This window comes from Macrotis lagotis, chromosome 1, assembly GCF_037893015.1.
Source record: "Macrotis lagotis isolate mMagLag1 chromosome 1, bilby.v1.9.chrom.fasta, whole genome shotgun sequence".
Taxonomy (NCBI): Eukaryota; Metazoa; Chordata; class Mammalia; order Peramelemorphia; family Peramelidae; genus Macrotis; species Macrotis lagotis.
Window position 1 is genome coordinate 775,509,058 of NC_133658.1, and position 22,680 is coordinate 775,531,737.

A 22,680-nucleotide genomic window follows, 5' to 3' on the forward strand; every position below is an offset into this window, starting at 1 on the left:
TGATTGTCATTTTGTAGAAGAGGAATGTGAAATCACAGGGTTGTTTAGAAATGAAAGATGTAAATACTGTTCATATTTTTTTTGCAAGGCAATGGGGTTAAGTAACTTGCCCAAGGTCACACAGCACAATTATTAAGTGTCTGAATTTAAATTTGAACTCATGTCCTCTTGACTCCAGAGCTGGTGCTCTTTCCACTATGCCACCTAGCTGCCCCACTCTTTTTGATTCTTAAGTGTATTTTAATAGCAGAGAGTGGCTACCAGTTATGGTTCTCCCTTACTACTATTTAAAGTAGTGGTTAACAGGCAGTAGATTTTTCTGTTAGATCCATGGTGGTCAACTCAAATAGAAATAGATTCTTCTAGGCCACATTTTGATTTTTCTTGTGTTATTTAGTAGTGTCTGACTCTTTGACCCCATGGACTATATATATATAGCATGGCAGGCCCTGCTATTCTCTCCTCTCACCCAAAATCTATCCAAGTTCATGTTTGTTGCTTACATAACACTCTATCCATATTCTCTGCTATTCTCTTTTCCTTTTGCCTTCAATCTCTTCCAATATCAGGGTTTTTTCTAATGAATTCTGTTTTCTCATTTTGTGGCCAAAGTATTTAAGCTTCAACTTTCATATTTGACTAGTCTGAATTAATTTCTTTTAAGTATTGACTGATAATTTTTTTTAACTCGGTGGCACAAACTTTTGAACCGAAATTAGGAAGATCTGGATTCAAATTTGACCTTAGACACATACTAGCTTTGTGATCCTGAGCAAGTCATTTAACCTGCTTTACCTCAGGTTTCTCATCTAAAATGAACTGGAGAAGGGGTGGCTAGGTTTTTCAGTGGATAGAGCACCTGCCCTGGAGTCAGGAGTACCTGAGTTCAAAAATCTGGCCTCAGACACTTAGTAATCACTGTATGACCTTGGGCAAGCCACTTAACCCCGTTGCCTTGCAAAAACAAACAAATAAATAAATAAATAAATAAAATGAACTGGAGAAAGAAATGATAAGCCACTACAGTATTTTTGCCAAAAAAATCCCACATGTATTCTTGAAAAGTTGGGCACAAATGGAAAAACCTAACAACAATACTGATTGATTTTTATCTCCAAAGAATTCTCAGAAGTTTTCTCTAGCACCACAGTTCAAAAGCATCAGCACTCAGCTTTCCTTTTAGTCCAACTCCCACAGCCAAATATTGTTACTAGAAAAATTAAAACTTGGACTACTACACAGACATTTGTCAGCAAAAATGATATCTGTTTTTTAGTATCCTGTCTAATTTGACATAATTTTCCTTTCGAAGGAGTCAGTGTCTTTTTAATTTCATGGCTGCAGCACTGTCTGCAATGATCTTTCAGCCCACGAATATAAAATCTGATACTGCTTCCATTTTTTTCTCCCTCTATTTGGGAGTGAGGGAAGTAGCTAGTTACCAAGATCTTAGTTGTTTTTTTTTTTAAACTAAGCTCCAAGTGAACTTTTACACTCTCTTTCACTCATATCAAGAGGTTTCTTAATTATTCTTTACTTTTTGCCATTGGAGTATTATCATCTGCCTATCTGTCATTGTTGATATTTCTCCCAGCAACTTTAATTCTGGCTTTTTGATTTGTCCAGCCTGACATTTCATATTATGTGGTCTGCATATGAGTTTAATAAGGTGACAATATAGAGCCTTCTCATATTCCTTTTCCAATCCAAACCGGTTGGTTGTTCTATGTCCATTTCAAACTGTTGCTTCTTGCCCTGCAAATTGCTTCTTCAGAGGACAAGACAGTTAGGACAGTGGATAGAGTACCAACCCTGGAGTCAGAAGGATCTGAGTTCAAATTTGACCTCAGACATGTCAAGCTGTGTGACCTTGGGCAAGTCACTTCACCCCGATTTCCTTACATTCTGGGCTGTTTCCAGTCATCCTGATTCATATCTGGCTACTAGATCCAGATGGCTCTAGAGGAGAAAGTGAGGCTGGTGTCTTAGCACAGCACCCCCTCACTCAAATCAAATTCATGGCATCACCTCCCTGATGTAATTTGAAAATGAAAGACAAGCATTATCATCAACATTATCAAGATAATCTGATAGTCCCATCACTTTTGAGAATTTGCTACATTTTGTGGTGATCTGCACCTGGGCTATCCAACCTAACTTTTAAAAGTTTTTATTGAAGCAATAGAAAATATTTTTTTTTTTTGCCCTTTTAGTGAGAGTTCGGGGGGGGGGGGTAGTTTCCTTTACTAAACCATTTAGTAAACCCCTCAGGGGGCCCACATAAAATCTCACTGCTGGCAGCATTTTGGACATCCCTAATCTATACAGTCAAAGGCTTGACTTTTGCTTTTACAAAGAAGTAGTAGATGTTTTTCTGGAATTGCTTTGTTTTTTCCATTCTCTAGCTAATGTTGGTAGTTTGGTTCCTCTGCTTCTTTGAAAACTAGCCTACTCTTTTGGTAATTCTCAGTTTGCTTGCAGAATCTCACACATAACCTTGCTGCTATGTGAATTTAGGATAGTTGTTCAGTAAATTGACCATTCTTTGACATTGCTTTACTTTAGGATTCTTTATAATAAACTGATCTTTTCCAAGTCGATGGCCGCTATTCAGTTTTTTAAGCTTCTTGGCATATTGGGTGCAACACTTTTTTTTAAAAGCATCATCTTTTAGGATTTTAAGTAACTTAATTGGAATTCTGACATTTCCACTAACCAGCCTTTTTTGTTAGTAGTCTCCCTAAGGCTCATTTGCCATTCTTCTATATGGTGTCTGGTTGTAGATAAATAACCACACTATCATGATTATTAATAATGTTAAGATCTTTCTTGTATAATTCTTTTTTTTGTTTAGTTTTTGCAAGGCAGTGGGGTTAAGTGACTTGCCCAAGGTCACACAGCTAGGTAATTAAGTGTCTGAGACCGGATTTGAACCCAGGTACTCCTGACTTCAGGGCCGGTACTTTATCCACTACGCCACCTAGCCACCCTCTTGTATAATTCTTGTATATTCTTGACACCATTGAATCTCTTGAACTTATTTTAAGTTCATGCTTTTTTTTTTCTTTTATCCCCAGTTTCCCTTGATATGTCTAAATTTCTTTTTTTTTGTTTTTAATAGTATTTTTTCCAATTCTATGTAAAGACAATTTTTTACCATTAAAAAAATTTTGAATTACAAATTTTCTTCCTTCATCCCTCATAACCTCTCTTCCTGAGACAGTAAGCGATATGTCAGAGGCTATATATATTTGCCATATCATAGGACATATTTTCATATTAGTCATGTTGTGAAAGAAGAAATTGATCAAAAGGAAAAATGAAAAAATAAAAGTGAAGATAGTATGCTTAGATCTGCATTTAGATTTCCATCAGTTCTTTATCTGGATATGGATACTGTTTTTTGATCATGAGTCATTTGGAATTATCTTGGATCATTGTATTGTTGAGAATAGCTAAGCATTTAAAGTTGATCATTATATTATGTTACTGTGTACAGTGATCCTGGTTTTGCTCACTTCACTTTGCATCAGTTTATGTAAGTCTTTCCAAGTTTTTTTGAAATTAACCTTATCATCATTTCTTTTAGCACATCATATTCCATTATGATCATATATATCACAACTTGTTCAGCCTTTCCTCAATTGATAGGCATCTGATTAATTTCCAGTGTTTTGCCACTACAAAAGAAATGCAATAAATATTTTTGAACAAAACTCCCCTTTTAAAAAAAATCTGAGATACAAACTTAATTAATGTTATTGCTAGATCAAAGTGTATGCATAGTTTAAATACCCTTTGAGCATAGTTCCAAATTTCTCTCTAGTATGGTTGTATCAGTTCACCACTTCAACAACAATCATTAGTATCCCAGTTTTCCCCTCCAACATTTATCATTTTCTTTTTCTTTATATTAGCTAATCTGATAGGTGTGAGGTGGTACTTGTTTTAATTTGTGTTTCTCTAATCAATAGTAATTTAAAGTATTTTGTCATGTGATTATAGATGGCTTTGGTTTTGTCTTCTGAAAACTACCTACACATACATATCTTTTGACCATTATCAATTGGGAAATTATTTGAATTCTTATAAATTTGTCTCAGTTCTCCAAATTTTTGATAAATGAGGCCTTTATTAAGAGATACTTGCTGTAAAAATTGTTTCCCAGTTTTTGGCTTTACTTCTAATCTTGGTTGCTTGGTTTTGTTTGTGCATAACCTTTTAAATTTAATAAAACCAAAATTATCAATTTTACATATTGTAATCTCTTATTTGGTCATAAATTTTCCCCTCATCCATAGATCTGACAGGTATACTATTCCTTGTTCTTCTAATTTCCTTATGGTGTCATCCTTTATGTCAAAATCCTTTACCTTATTTTTATCTTATTGGTATGGTATAAGATGTTGATCTATGCCTAGGTTTATCAAACACTTATGTCTTTTACATGTAATCTATTTGATATCTCTAAATTCCTTGAAGAGATTTCATGTTTTTTCCCTTCTAATGTTTTCTTCTATGTCTTTGCTCATTTGATATAGCTCTCCTTGATTTTTTTTTCTGCAATTCTTCATTTAGTTGGATATATTTTTCCTTTCTCCTTACCCTTTTGCTTTTCTTTCCATTGGCTATTTATTTGTAAAGCCTCATCAGACAGCCTTTTTACTTTCTTGCTCTTCTTTTTACTTTGGGTTGATGCCTGCTGTATAGTATTACAAACTTCTATATCAGGCACTATCAGATCTAATCACTTAATCTATTTATCACTTCAACTTCATATTCATAAGAGATATTATTTAGGGCACACCAATATAGTTTTCTCTACTTCAGCATAAGTCTGAATTTAACAGTAAGCTCAAGATCTGAGCCACAGTCAACTACAAGTCTTGTTTTAATTGACTATACAGAGTTTTTCTACCTTTGACTGCAAAGCATATAATCAATCTGATTTCAATATTGACCATCTGGTGAGGTCCATGTTTAGAGTCTACTTTTAGATTGTTGAAAAAAGCATGTTTGCCATGACCAGTGAGTTACCTTGACAGTGGGTAAGATGATTATTTGCCCTGTTTTCATTTTGTTCTTCACAGTCAGACTTGCCTATTATTCCAAGTATCTTTTGATTTCCTGTTTAGCATTCCAGTCCCTAAGATGAATGTGACATTTTTGGGGGTGATTATTTCTATAAGATATTGTAAGTCTTCAAAGAACTGATTATTTTTGATGTGTTTGGAATTAGTGACTGGAGCATAGACTTGCATTACTCTGTGTTGAATGGTTTGCTTTGCTTTTGAAGATCATCCTATCATTTTTGAGATTATACCCCAACTACTGCTTTTCTCACCCTTAATTGACTGTGAAGGCTACTCCACTTCCATTATTGCTCACAGTATTTTATGTAGTGTATTTAATTAAATTCATCCTTCCCCATCCCATCTTCTGTTTTTCCCCACTACCGTGCTGAACACCTTCTGACTTTCCATTTCCATATCTTTTATCATTTTACCACTGTCCATGGGGTTTTCTGCAGAGATATAGAGTTTGCCATTTCCTTTTCCAGCGGATTACCTTTTGACAGAATTCATTACTGTGACTTGTTCATAACTCATAATTTCAGAGCTATGCAGCCTTTCCACCATGACAAGGCAGTGCTCCTAGAATAGGTCATTATTGACTTAGAAAACCGCACATTAGCATTATGTTGAATTTTAAAATTTATTTTATTAAATATTTTCTAGTTACATTTTAATCTGATTCTGGTTGCACTTGGGAATTATGCTGACCACTTTCAGTCCTGGGACCATGAGTTAGATAGATATCCTGCTCTATATCCTTTTATAGGATGTGACAAATCAATGGAAAAGATAGTGGTTATAATCTGTTCTTTTAGTAAATGCAGTAGCAGTGGTAAGCTAATCCAATATAGATGAAAGAACACAAATTGAAAGGGGGAAACTTTATTTGAGATGAACAGGAATGTTTAAGATTAATTTAAACCTTTTTGTTTAAAGTATAATTTTATTGTTTCATCACAGAATAGAGGTGATTTTTGTATTGACTTATGCTATCTGAGTTGAGATTTGGTGGGTCCTTTGAAACTGGAAAGACACAACCCTGGAGGTGAATCTGTCTAGCTTATTCAGAGAGACTTAGCAGCAAAAAGCTGGGCACCAGATAAATTTTTTTTTTTTTTTTTGCATTACAATTCATGAAAGTAAAGACATACACCAATTTCAACCTCAGGGAATCTCAGTGTTCATCTGGTATAACTTCCACCTTCTTTCTCTCCCTCAGCCTGTATTACAAATATAACCAACAAGTGGTAACCCACCTCTGAAAATCTTTAATGGGAAGAGGGAAGAGAAACACTAGCCTGCAAGACAGCCTTTTCCATTTTAACTTCATTATGTTGAGGCTAAATCTATTTCTTTATTATTTAGATCTGTTGATCTTAGTTTTGTTCTGAGGTCAAACAGAATAAATCTTTTCCCATTTTGACCTGATACTCCTTTAGAGAATTGAAGATATCTCTCATATCTCATCTGAGTCTTCTTCAGATTAAACATCCCCAGTTCTTTCAAGCAATTCTCATGTGGCATGAATACCCTTCATTTTTTGATTGCTTTTTAAAATCTCTCTAGCTTATAGATGTCATTCCTAAATTGTTGCCTAAAAATAAATAAGTACTCCAGATTTCATTTTTTAAAAATAATATTACATATTGTTTTATTTATTAGTGGTCTGAAACACTACTTCCTTTGAAAGATCCAAGTCAACTTAATGAAGTAAATTTGTTTGGAAGAATCATATCTTCATATGGAACTATGAAACAAAATTTTTAAATGTTCTTTTTTGTTAATCTTTTAGATGTGAATACTTGATACGAATGAAAGGACAAGAGTTTGTTGACCAAGTTCAAGCAAGGTATCCTCATCTTCTTGAACAGGTAAAAAAAAAGAGTAATTGTAATTGTCTGTAATTCTTAGTAATGATGGTAATTCTTAACTGATGATTATGAAAGAGTATATTTTTTTTTGAGAAAAATCAGCAGTATTATTTGCATTTATGTTTTGAGCCCTTAGAACACTGTGAAGCTTTTTTCATGAATCCATAAGAAACTGAGAGCTCATTTTAAGTATCTCAATTGGGAAAAACCAAATAAATGAAAATTGCATATATCCCCAGGTGGCAAATTATTGAGAAGGCAGTTCATTGAGATAATCATTTATACTTCAGGGAAAATGCTATAGATGATCATCGAACTGGACCTATAACTGAGTAGTAGGAAGAGCAGATGAGATTAAATTGCCCAGAACTTTTAATGACTTCAAATTATTTATTCCCATAAAAGTGTATCTCTAAAACTAGCTCTTCCCAGGTGATGGTAGCTATTTTGAAACATGAGGTACTACAAATTCACAAGAATTAAAAAGTACAAGTTACCTAGTAGGCAAAGTGAATGATGCATGGTGAGTTTCAAGTGGTTTGACAATCTGTCATCAGTATCTGACAGTTTGACAATCTGTCATCATGGCTAGGAGTCATGACATGAAAGTTTATATAAAATTGAAAAATGAAATAGGCTTAGTAGCAAATACAGCCTGAGTGCTACATTGGTATCATTGATACTTAAAGAAAGGTCTCAAGGTCATTGGTTCACTCTGTTGAGGTGTGAACAAAAAATATCCATATGAGAAATATGTGCAAGGTTCAAGGTCTGTGCTAGTACAGAGAGCACCCTCATTTATAGACTGTGATTTAAAAAAAATTAGTTTCAAAATATGAATCTTAGAAGGGACACTCCTGATAGACACATACCTGATACATTCATTATATGTCCTACTATAAGGAATAATTTTTTCTTTTAAGTGACTAATTTTCATTTAATTTTCATTCTTTAAACTTTTTTTTTTAAAGGGGACAATTTTCAGAATATGCTAACTCTAAAAATTTGGGAAGACTGGAGAAAGAAAGTATTTCCTTCATTTGGTTTGGAAAAATCAATTTATAATGATGCTAATTTGGTGGGAGGGGTGGAAAACTTTGTCACAAAATTGAAGGGTTGGTTCAATTGAGTGTATGATTTAAAGAATGCATTACTAGGTGAGTGATTTCTTCAACATGAGTATACTCTTTTCATGAACAGAAGAACACAGACCTTCATGCCTTAAGTAAATAATCTTCATTAGTCACATCAAAAGTATGTGTCCACCTGGTGGTTACTTTTTTCAGTTCCTTGGTGACAAAAAAAATCTACCTTTGGAAAGAAATTAGAAGGCTACCTTAACATGCACCCTCCAGAGCTTTTGTTCCATTTATATCACCTTTGAGAATCCAGGATCATGCCCCATACTAACTGATACCTTAGAATAAGAGTTGTCTGGAAGCTGTATAAGATAAGTCAAATAAGACTTTGTTAAGCTTAATGGAAAATATTCTTATACTTTTAATTATAGCCACTTACATGTTTTTTGAAACTAGAAGGAGAGCCCCCAAATCCTTTTCTCTGCAGGATATTTAGTTTTACTCTGAGCCTGGATTAGTTAAAAGCAGCTATAAATGGGATCATATGATAGGATTCAGCATTTATTTTTTGAGACATACACATATATATGCATACATGAACTTAGAAGTACTCAACTTCTCAAAAGTTTTTGTATATTTTAAGTTCTGATAGCTCAGACTTCTGGGACACATGCACACACACAATCTACATATACATGTACCCTTTTATAGATTTTGCTGAGATTTGATGTGATTGTTTAGATACTGAATTCTTGTCATTTTTGCTATATCCTGACATTTTGAAATTTACATTGTCCCCTGTTCTATTTTCTCTTCTGTAGCTGTTGTCAACTTCAGATACTCCTGGGGATGAAAGTGCTGATATACCAAGTATGTGAAATTGTACTTTGAATTTATATAAGGAATGCTTAGAAAAAAATAATAAGAAATTATGTAACAAAATTGTGAAAATAAAAAAATAACGTGTCAGGCATATAGTTTTTATTACATGGTATGCATGTGGCACCAGGCTCTTTCTAGGGTGAACACAGAGAAGTTTAAGATACAAACCTAGCCCCGAATTAATTTGTAGTTGAGGAGACAAAGCACAAATATAAAAACTTATCATATAGTTTTATATTGTTAACTAAAGTGTCAAATTAATGATGTAAACACATTCAGGAAAGGAATAAGGTATTTCAGAGGAGATTGTGATTGTTGAATGACTTTTTGCTTTTTTACCAAGTTATGTTAAAGACTTGCATAAGATGCCAAATAGTTTGTATTTTGAATGCAAGCATAGGAATTTTTCCTTGTATTTATTTTAGAAAATAAATACAATCTCTAGCCCTATTTTTAAATATTACATTAAAAATTAAATTTGAACAGTGAGCATTCCATACCTTTTACTACTTTTCTCAGGTTGTTGAACTTTCTTGCTTCTTCCCTTGCCCTTAGTACATGACTTTGTCTTCTCTTCTAAGATAATCTAGGCCATTCAGTGTCTTATAGCTGAACAGTAGATTTGGAGTCTATGTTGAGAATCAGATCCTGATACAAGTTTGACCTTGGGCAAGTCTCTTAATCTCTGTTAGCCACAATTTCACATATCAAATGGGGATAATAATAGGACCTACCTCTCAGGGTTGTTGTAAGGCTCAAATGACATGATATTTGTAAAACCCTTAGCACAGAGCTAATGCTAGCTCGTGTTATTATCATTATCATTATCGTTATTGTCAGCTTTATTATTTCATGACTGAATTAGATAATTTATGAAATGGGGGCATGCATGCAGTTCTTTGGGTATTCACTGGGAAAATTTACTATGGTGGTGAGAAGTGGGGCTGCAAACATACTTTAATAAGCACAGAGGGCATGGGAGCAGAAAACACATACAAGCAAAACAAACACTGAAAGGGGTGGAATGTGGAAAGGGGATGGAATGGCAGGGGAAGGCAGGTTCTGTGGGGAGGAAGATGGGGATGAGGGAAAGGCATAATTATGTAATCATGGATTAGAATTGGGAATGCTTGGCAACATGGATCCTATGGGAGATGGAAGAGTACTTGGCCGGGTAGGGGAGGTGTACAGGAGTTTGAGGTTTTTATAGGGTTTTTGGGGTGAGGGGAAAGAGACTATTATTTGAGATATTAACATATCTAAATCATCAGCATTGTCAATAAAATTTGAAAATTAATATGTCTACAGCATCTCAATTATCAGTACCTTTTGATATTCTGTGTGAATGTTTGGAATTTGTCTTTATAAATTATATCTCTTTGTTCTTTGGGACAGTTTATTTGACTTCTAGGTTCCTCAATGCAACATATTTCCTTTTGTTGCTCCTTTGTTCTGGGTATTTATAACCCCATAATTGACTAGGAGTGGGGTGGGGTGATTGGGGGACCAGAATAAGAAATAATTTTAGCACAGTGACCTTGAGTACTTTGTACCTCTGACTCTTAATTTTCTCATTTTAAAATGAAATAGACCCAGCCTCAGACACTTGATAATTACCTAGCTGTGTGGTGTTGGGCAAGCCACTTAACCCCATTGCCTTACAAAAAAAAAAAAAAGAAAAAAAAGAAATAGACTAGGTGATCTCCAAGATATCTTTTACCTCTGAATCCTATGAGCTTAAATTTCCTTTGCTCTATCTCAAAATTTCTTTGTGTCCTTCATTTTTCCAGTTTTCCTTTCTATCTTGAAAGCATTCTCTCTTTCTAAGGTCAACATTTCACCCGTACTTTTGGTTCTATTCTCTTCTGTCTTAATCAGGATCTTGACATTATATCTCTGTGTTCTTCAACTTCTTTTCCTCCTCCATGGATACCTTACCTCTCTCCCTCTAAACATGTTGCAGATATTGACTTGAATGCTCACCCCCTCAAAAAAAAAACCCTGTCCTCAGCTTTGCCTATTCCTCAAACTATAATTCCATTTTTTGTCTTTTTGCCTTTTTAAATTATTATTAAAAATTTTAAAAATTAAAAATTATTATCAAAACAACTTAAAATTAGAAAATTTCCTTACATTCACACACAAAGAAGATACAAAAGGATTTTCCATTTTATATTCCTGTTTTTTTAAGAAAGTACATAAATTATGAATGTAATTTTTCAAACTGTCCTGCTTATCTGTTTCCTTCTGAGCTTCCTTTTCTTGAATTTTAAAAAGCTGCAGTGGTTTCCCTTTTTCGTTTCTTTTTATTTTTTTTGGTCATCACTATTGCTGCCTGTCTCATCCTGATTAAGAAAGTGAAAGTGGAGGGAGATGGGGAGGAACTCTTGTAAAATATAAGCAGTCATACAAAAATAATCTATGCAGTTATTGTTTCCAGAAATTTGTTTCCTTGACTTGTTTCAGGAACTGGATAACAATGTTCACCATATGTCCATAAAAGACATGTTTGAGCATTACTTTCAACTTTTTTAATATGAGAATGTTAATGTAGATTGATAACTTTCTATTTCATAATAAAAATGCTTTAAAAATATAAGATGTGAATAACATGTGTAGGGTTATATGGCTAGTAGATAGTGGCATTAGCAAGACAGTCCAGATTTTCTGACTCCTTAGTACATTGTTCTTTCTACTGCAGCAGACAACCTTGCCACATAATCAGTTGGTGCTTGCTATAGTTCTCTCCCCTCATTTTTTTAAATAACATTCTTATCTAAAGTTTTGAATTCCAAATTCTGTTAAAGATTTTATTTTGAGTTTTACAATTTTCCCCCTAATCTTACTTCACTCCCCCCACTCTCCACATAAGGCAATTTGCCTGTCTTTATATTGTTTTCATGGTATACATTGATCCAAATTGAATGTTATAAGAGAGAAATCATATCCTTAAGGAAGAAACAAAGTGTAAGAGATAGCAAGATCAGACAATAAGATATCAGTTTTTTTCTTAATTAAAATTAATAGTTCTTGGTCTTTGTTCAAACTCCACAGTTCTTTCTCTGGATACAGTTGGTATTCTCCATTGCAGATGGCCCCAAATTGTCCCTGATTGTTGCACTGATGGATTGAGTGAGTCCATCAAGGTTGATCATCGCCCCCATGTTGCTGTTAGGGTGTACAGTGTTTTTTTGGTTCTGCTCATCTCACTCAGCATCAGTTCATGCAGATTCCTCCAGGCTTCCCTGAATTCCCGTCCCTCCTGGTTTCTAATAGAACAGTAGTGTTCCATGACATACATATAGCATAGTTTGCTAAGCCATTCCCCAATTGAAGGACATTTACTTGATTTCCATGAATTCCAAATTCTGTCCCTCCCTCCCTCCCTTATTGCCCTTCCCTCTCCTTAAGAGAGTAAGCAGTCAGATAGAAATTATATATGTACAGTTATATAAAATAATATTTCTATATCAGTCATTTTGTAAATGAAGACTTGAAGGAAAAAATGAAAGTGAAAGATAACATGCTTCAGTCTGTAATTTTCTTTGAGTAGCTAAGTCATTCAATTATTCGTCATACAACATTACTGTTACTGTTACTATGTGCCATGTTCTCCTGGTTTTGTTCACTTTACTATACATCAGTTCATGTAAGTCTTTCTAGGTTTTTTTGAAATCATTCTGCTTGTCATTTCTTGGAGAACAGTAATGTTCCATTACAATCATATTACACGGTTTGTTTAGCCATTCCCAATTGATGGACAGCATCACTTGTTTTCCAATTCTTAGCCATCACAAAAAAAAAAAACCTGCTATAATTATTTTTGTACAAATAGGTCCTTTCCCCCATTTTTGGTTGTCTTTGAGCTTATAGACTTTAGCAGTGGAATTGCTGGATCAAAGGGTATGAACAGATTTTTAATCCTTTGGGTGTTGTTACATATTACTCTCCAGAATGGTTGGATCAGTTCTCAACTCCAACATCAGAGCGTTAGCGTCCCAGTGTTCTTACATCCCCTCTAACATCCAGTGTTTTTCTTTTTTTTTATTTTAACTACTCTGATAGGTGTGGGGTAATATGTCTAAGTTGTTTCGGTTTGTATTTCTCTGATCAGTAGTGATTTAGAGTATTTTTTTCATATGACTATAGATAGCTTTGATTTTCTGGGGGTGACAAGGCAATGTGGTTAAGAGACTTGCCTGAGGCTGTATTTGAACTCGGGTCCTTCTTACTCCATAGCTGGTGCTCTATCTCCTGTGCCACCTAGCTGCCCCTAGCTTTGATTTCTTTGAAAACTGTTCATATCTTTTGACCATTTTGTCAAATGGGGAATGACTCATATTTTTGTAAATTTGGATCAGTTTCTGCATAGGAGAGAAATGAGGCCTTTATTGGAGATACTTGTTGAAAAAATTTTCCCCATTTTCTGTTTTCCTTATAACTTTGGTTGCATTGGTTTTGTTTGTGTATAAATATATAGTATACAATCAAAATAATCTGTTTTACATTTTGTAATGCTTTTTTGATCCTAAATTCTTCCCTTATTTATAAATCTCACAGAAACTATTCCATGCTCGCTCTCTCTTCTCTCTCTCTCTCTCTCTCTCTCTCTTTTCTAACAAGACAAAAGTGACTTGCCTGAGGTCACACACAGCTAAGTAATTATTAAGTGTCTGAGACTGTATTTGAACTCAGGTACTTCTGACTCCAGGGCTGGTGCTCTATCTACTGCACCACCTAGCTGTCCCTCTAAGTTTGTCTTGTCAGGCAGACTCCCAAGTATTTTTCATTGTCTACAGTTACTTTATTTTTTTCTTTTTTTTTCTAATTACATACCTAGATAGTTTTTAGCATTCATCCATTTGCAAGCTTATGAGTTCCACATTTTTCTACCAGCCTTCCTTCTGCCCCTCCCCATGGCAGCAAGCAATCTGGTATAAATTATATATATACAATCATATTTAGCATATTTCCATATTAGTTCTACAGTTATTTAAAATGGAATTTCTCTGTCTTTTGCAGCTGGACTTTTTTGGTAATATATAGAAATAATGATCATTTATGTAGGTTTATTTTAATTCCTGTTAAAATTGTTAATAATTTCAAGTTGTTTTTAGTTGATTTTCTAGGATTCCCTAAGCATACCATATCATTTACTGAATGATAGTTTTGTTTCCTCATTGCCTATTCTAAGTTTTAAAATTTCTTTTTCTTCTCTTACTGATATAATCAGCATTTTTAAAATAATACTAAATACCAGAGGTAATAATGAGTCTTGCTCCATTCTCTGGTTGTATTGGGAAGGCTTCTAGCTTATCCCCATACATACAATACTTGCTGACAGTTTTATATAAATGTAACTTATCATTAGAATAACCTCTTTTTTTCATTTTTATTCCTATGTTTTCCTAATTTTTTAAAAATAGGAATGGGTGCTCTATTTTGTTAAAGGTTTTTTCTGCATCTATTGAAATCATGATTTCTTCAGGTTTTGTTATTAATGTCAATTTATACTTACAGTTTTCCTAATATTGAACCATTTCTGGTTTAAATTCCACCTGGTCATGTTATATGATCCTAGGGATAAATTGCTGTAAATCTCTTTGCCAGTATTTAAAATTTTTGCATCAATATTCACTGGGAAAAATGGTCTATGATTTTCTTTCTCTGTTTTGACTTTGGTTTCAAGTATTCCTTCACCTGATTTTCCAAATAGTTTATATACTATTGGGATTAATTGTTCTAGGTGTTTGATAGAATTTGCTTGTGAATCCATCTGGTGGTCCTGGGGGGGGGGGTCTTAGTAAATTGGCTTATTCAGTTTCTTTTTCTAAGAGTGGGTTGTTTAGTTATGTTATTTCTTTTTCTGTTAATCTAAATAATTTCTATTTTTGTAGATATTAAACCTTTCTTATTTAGATTGTCAAATTTATTGGCATATAATTGGGCAAAGTATTCCTAACAGTTGTATTAATTTTCCTCTTCATTGGTGGTGAATTTTTGTTGCAAGAGATTTGGTTTCTGTTAACTTTTTTAAATCAAATTAACCAGTGATTTTTTTTTCCATTAAAATTTATTAGTTCAGTGGTTTTCTTTCAATTTTATTAATATCTCCTTTGATTTTCAGGTATTTAATTGGAGATTTTTAATTCTTTTTCTGTTTGGTGTTGTTGTTTTTAGTTATATGCTCAATTCCTTGATGTAATTTTTCTCTATTTTAATGACATATAAGCAATTAGAGATATAAATTTTCCCCTAAGAATCACTTTAGCTTAGCTGCATTTGTTAAAATTTTGGTATGTTGTCTCATTTTTTGATTACTTCTGTGATTTGCCCCACTTTTTCTTTTAGGTTTAGATTATTTCCAATTAATTTTTAATCTCTTTCCATTGTCTATTTTTGAATATATTTTTTATTGCATTATGATATGAAAAGAATATGTTTAATATTCTGCTTTTTGCATTTGTTATGTCATAATGTCAGGGGTAGAGAACCTTTTTTTTGCTAAGGGTCATTTGTATATTTATAATATCATTTGTGGGCTATATTTGGTTTAACATTTAATTAATTCTCCCCAAAAGACACCTAGATTTATTGAATTTTGAGTTTCATCTTTAGTTGCCCTGGCAGTGCCAAATCAATATAGCCTTTGGACCAGTGATTCCCCACTTTTGTAATGGCCAATTTTGTGTAGTTGCCATGTACTGCTCCAATTCAGTTTTCTCCAGGGAGCCATCATATCTAATTGTCTAGAATTTTATTCACTAACAAGCTGCCTGTCAGCTAAATTATACTTTATTCCTTAACCTATCATTTTATTCAAGTGAACACTGAAGAGCTGAGAGACAAAGATGGCAAGTTCTCTCTTTTTTCCCCCACAGAAAACAAGTGCTTAAATACCCCTCCTTATCCTTGGTTTTTCCCCCAACTTTTTAAGTAGCCAATCAAGCAATATTGCAACAGTCTCTTACAAATTCCCATTTTTAGTTGTTTTTTTTTTTTGAGGTAAATTCTTCCCTTCAAATTATTCAGGACCAGATTTTTCTGGCCCTTTCAGAGTCCATTTAGAGATAGAATGTATTACAGTGAGGATGTAACTGAGGCGCAGGGTCCAGGGAATGATTGACTAGCATAGCTGGTTGACATCCTGCGGAAGCTGGTCTTGGAGCTATACAGCTAAGAGAAGCAAAACTCAAGGGAAAAACTGAGTAAGCAAAAACCAGAGACATTGTAACAGAGGCTATTTAACAAAGGTCTAATAATTAGAAAAAAAATAGGTCTATAAGGGGCAAGAATTATACTTTATGATCCTGACTGAAAAAAAGACATTTTAAAACTGCCAAAATGTAATTTGCAACAAAATGAACAAAAATTCTAGTAGAAGAATGGATCTCTCCTTTAAAGTCATCAAATATGCCAATAGGCATTATATTTATCCATTTGCTCACTAATTATGATGCACCTGGAATGATCTTGGTAATATGCTATTACAGAGCTTCAATGGGTCAGGTGAGGGAACCTTTAAAAGAATCCTACCCTAGTTGAGACTTGGGTCGTCATTCTTTCAAAGGTCTGAACATCAACCCCATAGGGCTAAATGGCTTCATTGGCATATTGTCTTTCTGTCATACCTAATATCAGGCAGATCAACATGTTGTAATATAGCAATGATATAACCAGAGCCTCAGGTGGCTTGAGCACTAAGGAGAACCAAGAGTGTGCCAGACTGTAACCTCGGTATTAAGAGATCCAGGGAACAAAATCACAATTCAATTTGTTGCTCACATAGCTAAGGACAGAACCCATTTAGTTATTAACTGTTTAAAATAAGTATACATCTCCTTCTGGCTAGGAGGTTGACCATTATCTCCATACTTCTCACATAACAATTGGCTATGAATATCTATACATAAACTTAACTACTAGTCATCTTTAAAAATACAAACAGATTATTTCAGTTTTTTTTAACCATTAGAGTATCTTAGGTAACTTTAAATTTCTACCATGTGTTATTGATTCCAATGCAATAAAATAATAGTAAAAAAACAAATCAGGCATTCAAGTCAATGAACATGATTTATTAAATTTTACAAAAATATTTCCATTATATTATGCACGAATCCACAGATTCATTCCAGAAGGGGGTCACAATTTGTGATATTTCCCTTACCACCCTTTCAAAACAATTACATGTTACTTTCTATGTTTTAACATTTACAGTATTCAAATAGCTTACATGTTCACAAGAGAACCAAACACTGTTAGTATCCTTGAAGTTACAACAGAGGTTGTAAATACATATGATAAATGAGCTGATAATTACATATGTATTCCCTTCCATAAACATATGATGAGATAAATATTATAAACTTTCTTCCTTTACCAACAAGACCTTGTGATATTGTTGATAGTTATCAATATTGATTTAACATCGAAACAAATCAGCTTACAAAATTTAATACAATATTTACTAAACCTTTACTAAAGTCTCAATTAACGTCAGTTGAATACAGTGCTTAATCAACACTAGGTGAACAAAAATGTAGCTCACAGCTGAAATCATTTCAAACTTTGCCACTTATAAACCTTCAAATGGTATAAGCTGATAGGTTCATATCCCAACTTCATTAATTATTTAATTTTAAATTGGACCTTTTAACAATTAAATTCAAAACCCAAAACAAAAGGAGCAATATTAACTCAGGTAACTGTAACTACATCAGATCTGAATTACACACACACACACACACACACACGATTAGACACAGACATAACTCTTGTATCAGATTTCAAATTTTATCAAGGTGAGATTACTGGATACGCTGGCCAGTACCAGATCTCAGAGTAGAGAAACATTTTCCCACCTCTCCAGGCCAGTAGAGAGATGTAAAATGTCCTATAGATGATGAAATACACATGCGACGCACACATATATTTATATTTTGACCAGTCAAGAAAAATAACTTTTGGAATCAATCAGGATTTCTAGAGGAACCTCTTAAGATTTTTGAAATAGCTAATCTATTCTTCCTCTTGATGTTGATTCTCTCCTTTAGTGATAATGCGGACATTCCTTTCAGGAACCCAGATTTTTTCGTTTCCTGTGGAAATACAAACATATCCTGGCCCTCAGATTATTACCTGGTCGGATCCTTTCCACTTTCCTTCCCTATTTTTCCACATTACTTTTTCTTGCATAGGGTATTAATACTGACCCTCTTGAAGTACCCATTTATTTTGTTTGCATCATTCAGTTCCCCAAAATTTCATAGCCTGAGTAAACCAATTGGAATCAAATTTCAAAAAGTTTATAGTATAAATTGCATAATTCAATCTATTGGTGGGCTTATCCTACATTCCCCTGTTTTGTTTCTGAAGCACCATTTTAATCGTCTGGTTTATTCTTTCAACCATCCCTTGCTCCTGTGGATTGTAAGGAATTCCTGTAATATGTGTGCTAGCAAATTCTGCATAAAAGTTTTTAAACGATTGAGCCAGATAGGCCATTATCAGTCTTCAAAGTCCTAGGAAGTCCACCAAGAGAAAAGCAATTCAATAAATGAGTTCTCACATGTTTAAAAGCCTCTCCAGTTTGTGGAGTCGCCCAGAGCCCAAATAGGTATCAGCACACACATGAACATACTTCAGTCTGCCAAACTGAACACATGAGTGACATCCATCTGCCAAAGAGAATTCAGACCCGTCCCCTTTGGATTCATGGAATCCCTTGATGTTTTGGGGAGAAAAGGCACAAAATGATTACATTGTAGCACAATTTTCCTAGGTTATTCTTGGGTAATCCTTTGCAAACCTTGTAATGATTGTGCCAACAGATGTAATTTATCATGAGCCTTCATAGCTTCAAAAACAGGAAAGGTTAATATAGCATCAGCAATAGCATTTCCTTTAGCTATAGGACCTGGAACATCAGTATGAGATCTAATATGTAAGCAAAATAGAGGACAAGTATGTCTTCTAAGAAAAAATTCAATTCCTGAAATAATACTCTGGTTACTGATGTTCTTGATTCAGTTTCTAAATACTCTAGTACACCCCAAATATATTTACTATCTGTGATAATATTGATGGGTTCATTAATTGTCACAGCTTGCAGTACTGCATGAAGTTCATTTTGTTGGGTGGACTGAAATGGAGTAATAAATAGATCCCTTCTATTTCTATCTGGAATATAAAAGGAAGCTCTGTTTTTTTCTTGTTGCATCTGTAAAGACATTTATACCATTCACAGGCTCCTTTTTCACTATCTGCTCCACAATCCAAGTCCATGAAGAGAAAAACTTACTAAGCATTAATGGTGATTTAGATGTTATTGGCATATTCACCAAAATCTGCCATTCTTCCAAGTGCTTAATACTGTCATCTATAATTTCCGTCCGTAATGGAATGTAAATCTTTGAAAGTTCTTTTTTCAAATAACCCTAGCACTCTATTTCTAGCCTTTATGTCTGTACTTTTGTTTATGTTCATTGCAGAAGTCTTGATTTTTATGGTGGTGGAATCTACCTGGAAACCTAAAAAATGAAAAGGAGGGTGTTTTTGTATTTTGTCTGGAGCTATCACTAACCCACATTCCTTAAGATCAGCTATGGTATCTTGTAACATCACTTCCAATACTTCACTATTTTCATGAGATGCCAAGATGTCATCCATATAATGTAAAAAATATGCATCTTTATATTTATTCCTAACCTCCTTTAATGCTTCATGTACAAAATATTGACATATAGTTGGACTGTTTTTCATTCCTTGTGGCACCACCTTCTAGTGATACCTATCATGAGGAGCTCCAAGGTTTGTGTTGGGAATGGAAAAGGCAAATTTCTCATAGTCTTGTGGGTGAATGGGAATAGAATTAAAAACAATCTTTAATGTCAATCACCCACAACAGTTGTTCTTTGGGAATCATGTTAGGAGAAGGTAATCCCGGTTGTAAAGCACCTATGTCTTTCATAGCCTCATTGATTTTTCATAAATCCGTTAGCATCCTGCATTTCCCCGATTTCTTTTTTATAGCAAACACAGGGGAGGTTCCAAGGGCTGTGACTCTTTTCCACATGCCCTTGTTCTAATTGGTCCTTAATTATATCTTTTAAGGCTAAAATCTTTTCTTCTGTAAGGGCCCACTGTTCCACCCATATAGGTTGCCAATTCTTCCACTCTAATTTAACAGTCAGTACATTAATCCTTTCCAATTCAACAGCAGCTCCAATCAAAATATCCGTGCTAATTTTTGCCCTTAATTGACTCAATATATCTCTTCCCATAATATTGTAGGGAGTCCTTCAACTATGAAAGGAATGACAAACCCTCTTCTTTTCTCCATTTCAAGGGGTTGACAAGAAATTTCTGCTTCCTGTCGCCCTCCAATGCCTACTAGGTTAGTATAGGCAGCTTGCTTAGGCCAAGTTTGTGGCCAGTTCTGTATGGGGAACACAGTCTGATCTGCCCCAGTGTCAGTCAAACCTAGAAAAGCAATTCCTTCTACTTGGTTAACACAAAGGTTTTTCTGAAGAAATTGTAGTAGTGAACATGGTTTCATTATTGTTTCTCAGTTTGGTCCCTTTATCAGCTCCTTTTTCTTACAATTTATACAAGATCCTGAAAAAACAAGTAACTGAGCTATACACTGGTTCTCATTTATGTAACTATCATCAACATTCATTATTGTAATAGAGAAAATTTCCCCACTCACGTGCTACAGGTGTGATGTGAGTATATTCTGGATTTGGTGGAGCCCTACTGATAGCACATTCCTTATCCATCAATTGTAAAGGATTATTGGGCACTTTAGTAGAAGCATGTGGAGGTACCCTAAATTTCCCAGCACTTTTAAGCATCAATACCCCTGTTGCTTCTGAACTGTCATACCCCAGGATTGTTTTTGAGGGGCCCCTTTCCCCATTTTATATTTCCTTGTCTACATTCTGATGCCCAGTGTCCTGCCTTTTTACATGGAGTTTTAGGACGATGTGCCCTGCCCATTCTGGGTTTATTTAGCTCCTTGGGCACTCCAACAATCTTTCTTTAAATGTCCAGGTTTTCCACAAACATAGCAAGTCGTTTATCTTTATTTCCCATGTTCATATTAGTAAATGCTTCTGTCATCAATTCTGCATGATACACCTGTGACCCTGCTCTGTCACATCTGTGAATCATTTCTTTAATGGTGGCATCCCTTCTTAAGCCAATCATTGCTTTCTGACAATCAGCATTTGCATTAGCCCATGCTAATTGTTTTATTAATACATCTATTCCTGCTACATCTCCTAAGGTTCTTCCTACTGCCTCCTGTAATTGGGCAAAGAAATCTACAAAAGCCTCATCATTTTTTTGTAGGATAAGTTCTTTTCATTTTGTATTGGAATGTGTCCCCAAGCATTCTTTACACAGGGAGCAATTCTTTCATGTGTCTCTAACCTATAATTTATTTGGTCTGCATTGTTGTGAGGTTGACTGTGCCACTTAATTGTTCATAGTAACTGGCAGCATTGGGACCTTGCTCATGCCTCAAAACCGTCTGTCTACACTGTTCTGCAAACTCTGTCATCCAAAAGACACAGATTGTCTGGGTGATAAACATGCCCTATCTGCTTCCAATCATTAGATGTTAATATGGAGTATGCCAGATTATCCAGTTGTAATTGAACAAAGGGTGATCTTGCCCCATATTCCCCTGTTGCTTTCTTTCAATCTCTGACTGCCTTTATGTCTGCTGGCTCATGTGTTCACCTAAGGTTGCCTGGATTAAAAGGATCTTGCTCCTCAATAACAGGATATGACTGAATTCAGCTCCTAAGCCTCCCAAACTTTCACCCTCATTTCTGGCCCTTTCAGTGGCTTTTTGTAATTATGAAGTTTCTCTACTAGATGGTGTTGTAGGACTAATCCCAAGCCTTTCTTGATATTATTTATTTATTTTTCTTAGGTACTTTCTGTTTCCTCCATACTTTCTTGCTCCCACTCCCTTTTAAATATCCTTAATATCTGCCCCATGATAACAATTACCCTGTCATTCTCTGAAGTCTTTGGTTCTGGGATGTTGCCTGGAAGCTTTTTCCTCACTTGTATGACAGCTCAAAGTCTCTGTCTTTTGAAGCTTTTTCCTTGACAGCCCAAAGTCTCAGTCCTTTGATGCGTGGTTCTGCCTGGTCCTTCACCTGGACTCCGATCAGATGGTCCCAAACGTGCTTATTTCGTGCCTTTGTGCCCCACTCTTGAGCACCATATGTTAGGTGCCTGCTGGCTAAATTACGCTTTATTCCTTACCTATCATTTTATTCAGGTGAACACTGAAATGCCGAGAGACAAAGATGGCAAGTTCTCTATTTATTTCACAGAAAACAAGTGCTTAAATACCACTCCTTGCCCCTGGTTTTCCCCAACTCTTGAAGTAGCCAATCAAGCAGGTGTTTACTCTCTCAGGCTAATGTTTCCATACTGTGTTGCTAATCAACAGTCTCTTATAATCAAGCAAATGTTTACTCCCTCAGGCTTTTACTGCATACATTATTGCAATAGTTCCTTACAATTCACTTCCCTTATTTCTTATTTATATATATTGGTTAGATTTTTCTCTTTCTGAGAGGGGAAAGTTGAAGGCTCCCACTTAGTTTTTAATATGTATTTCCTCTTGTAACTCATTAAACTTCTTGTAAATGACATTATAGGATTCTGACTTTTAATCCTATTCAAATTTATACTTAATGATAACTGAATTTCCCTCCATGCTGTTTTTTGCTTATCTCCCCCCAA

The 22,680-nt window shown here is 34.7% G+C and overlaps 1 protein-coding gene across 4 annotated transcripts in view; it reads left to right on the plus strand.

The window, feature by feature from the left end:
* Positions 1-22,680, plus strand: part of LOC141508174 (baculoviral IAP repeat-containing protein 2-like) — a 57,111-nt gene that overhangs the window by 14,820 nt on the left and 19,611 nt on the right. For all 4 annotated transcript variants that reach the window (XM_074216556.1, XM_074216555.1, XM_074216558.1 and 1 more), the window contains exons 4-5: positions 6,868-6,946; positions 8,847-8,895. In XM_074216556.1, coding sequence (XP_074072657.1) covers positions 6,868-6,946; positions 8,847-8,895 — 128 coding nt within the window. The remainder of the gene's footprint in view (positions 1-6,867; positions 6,947-8,846; positions 8,896-22,680) is intronic.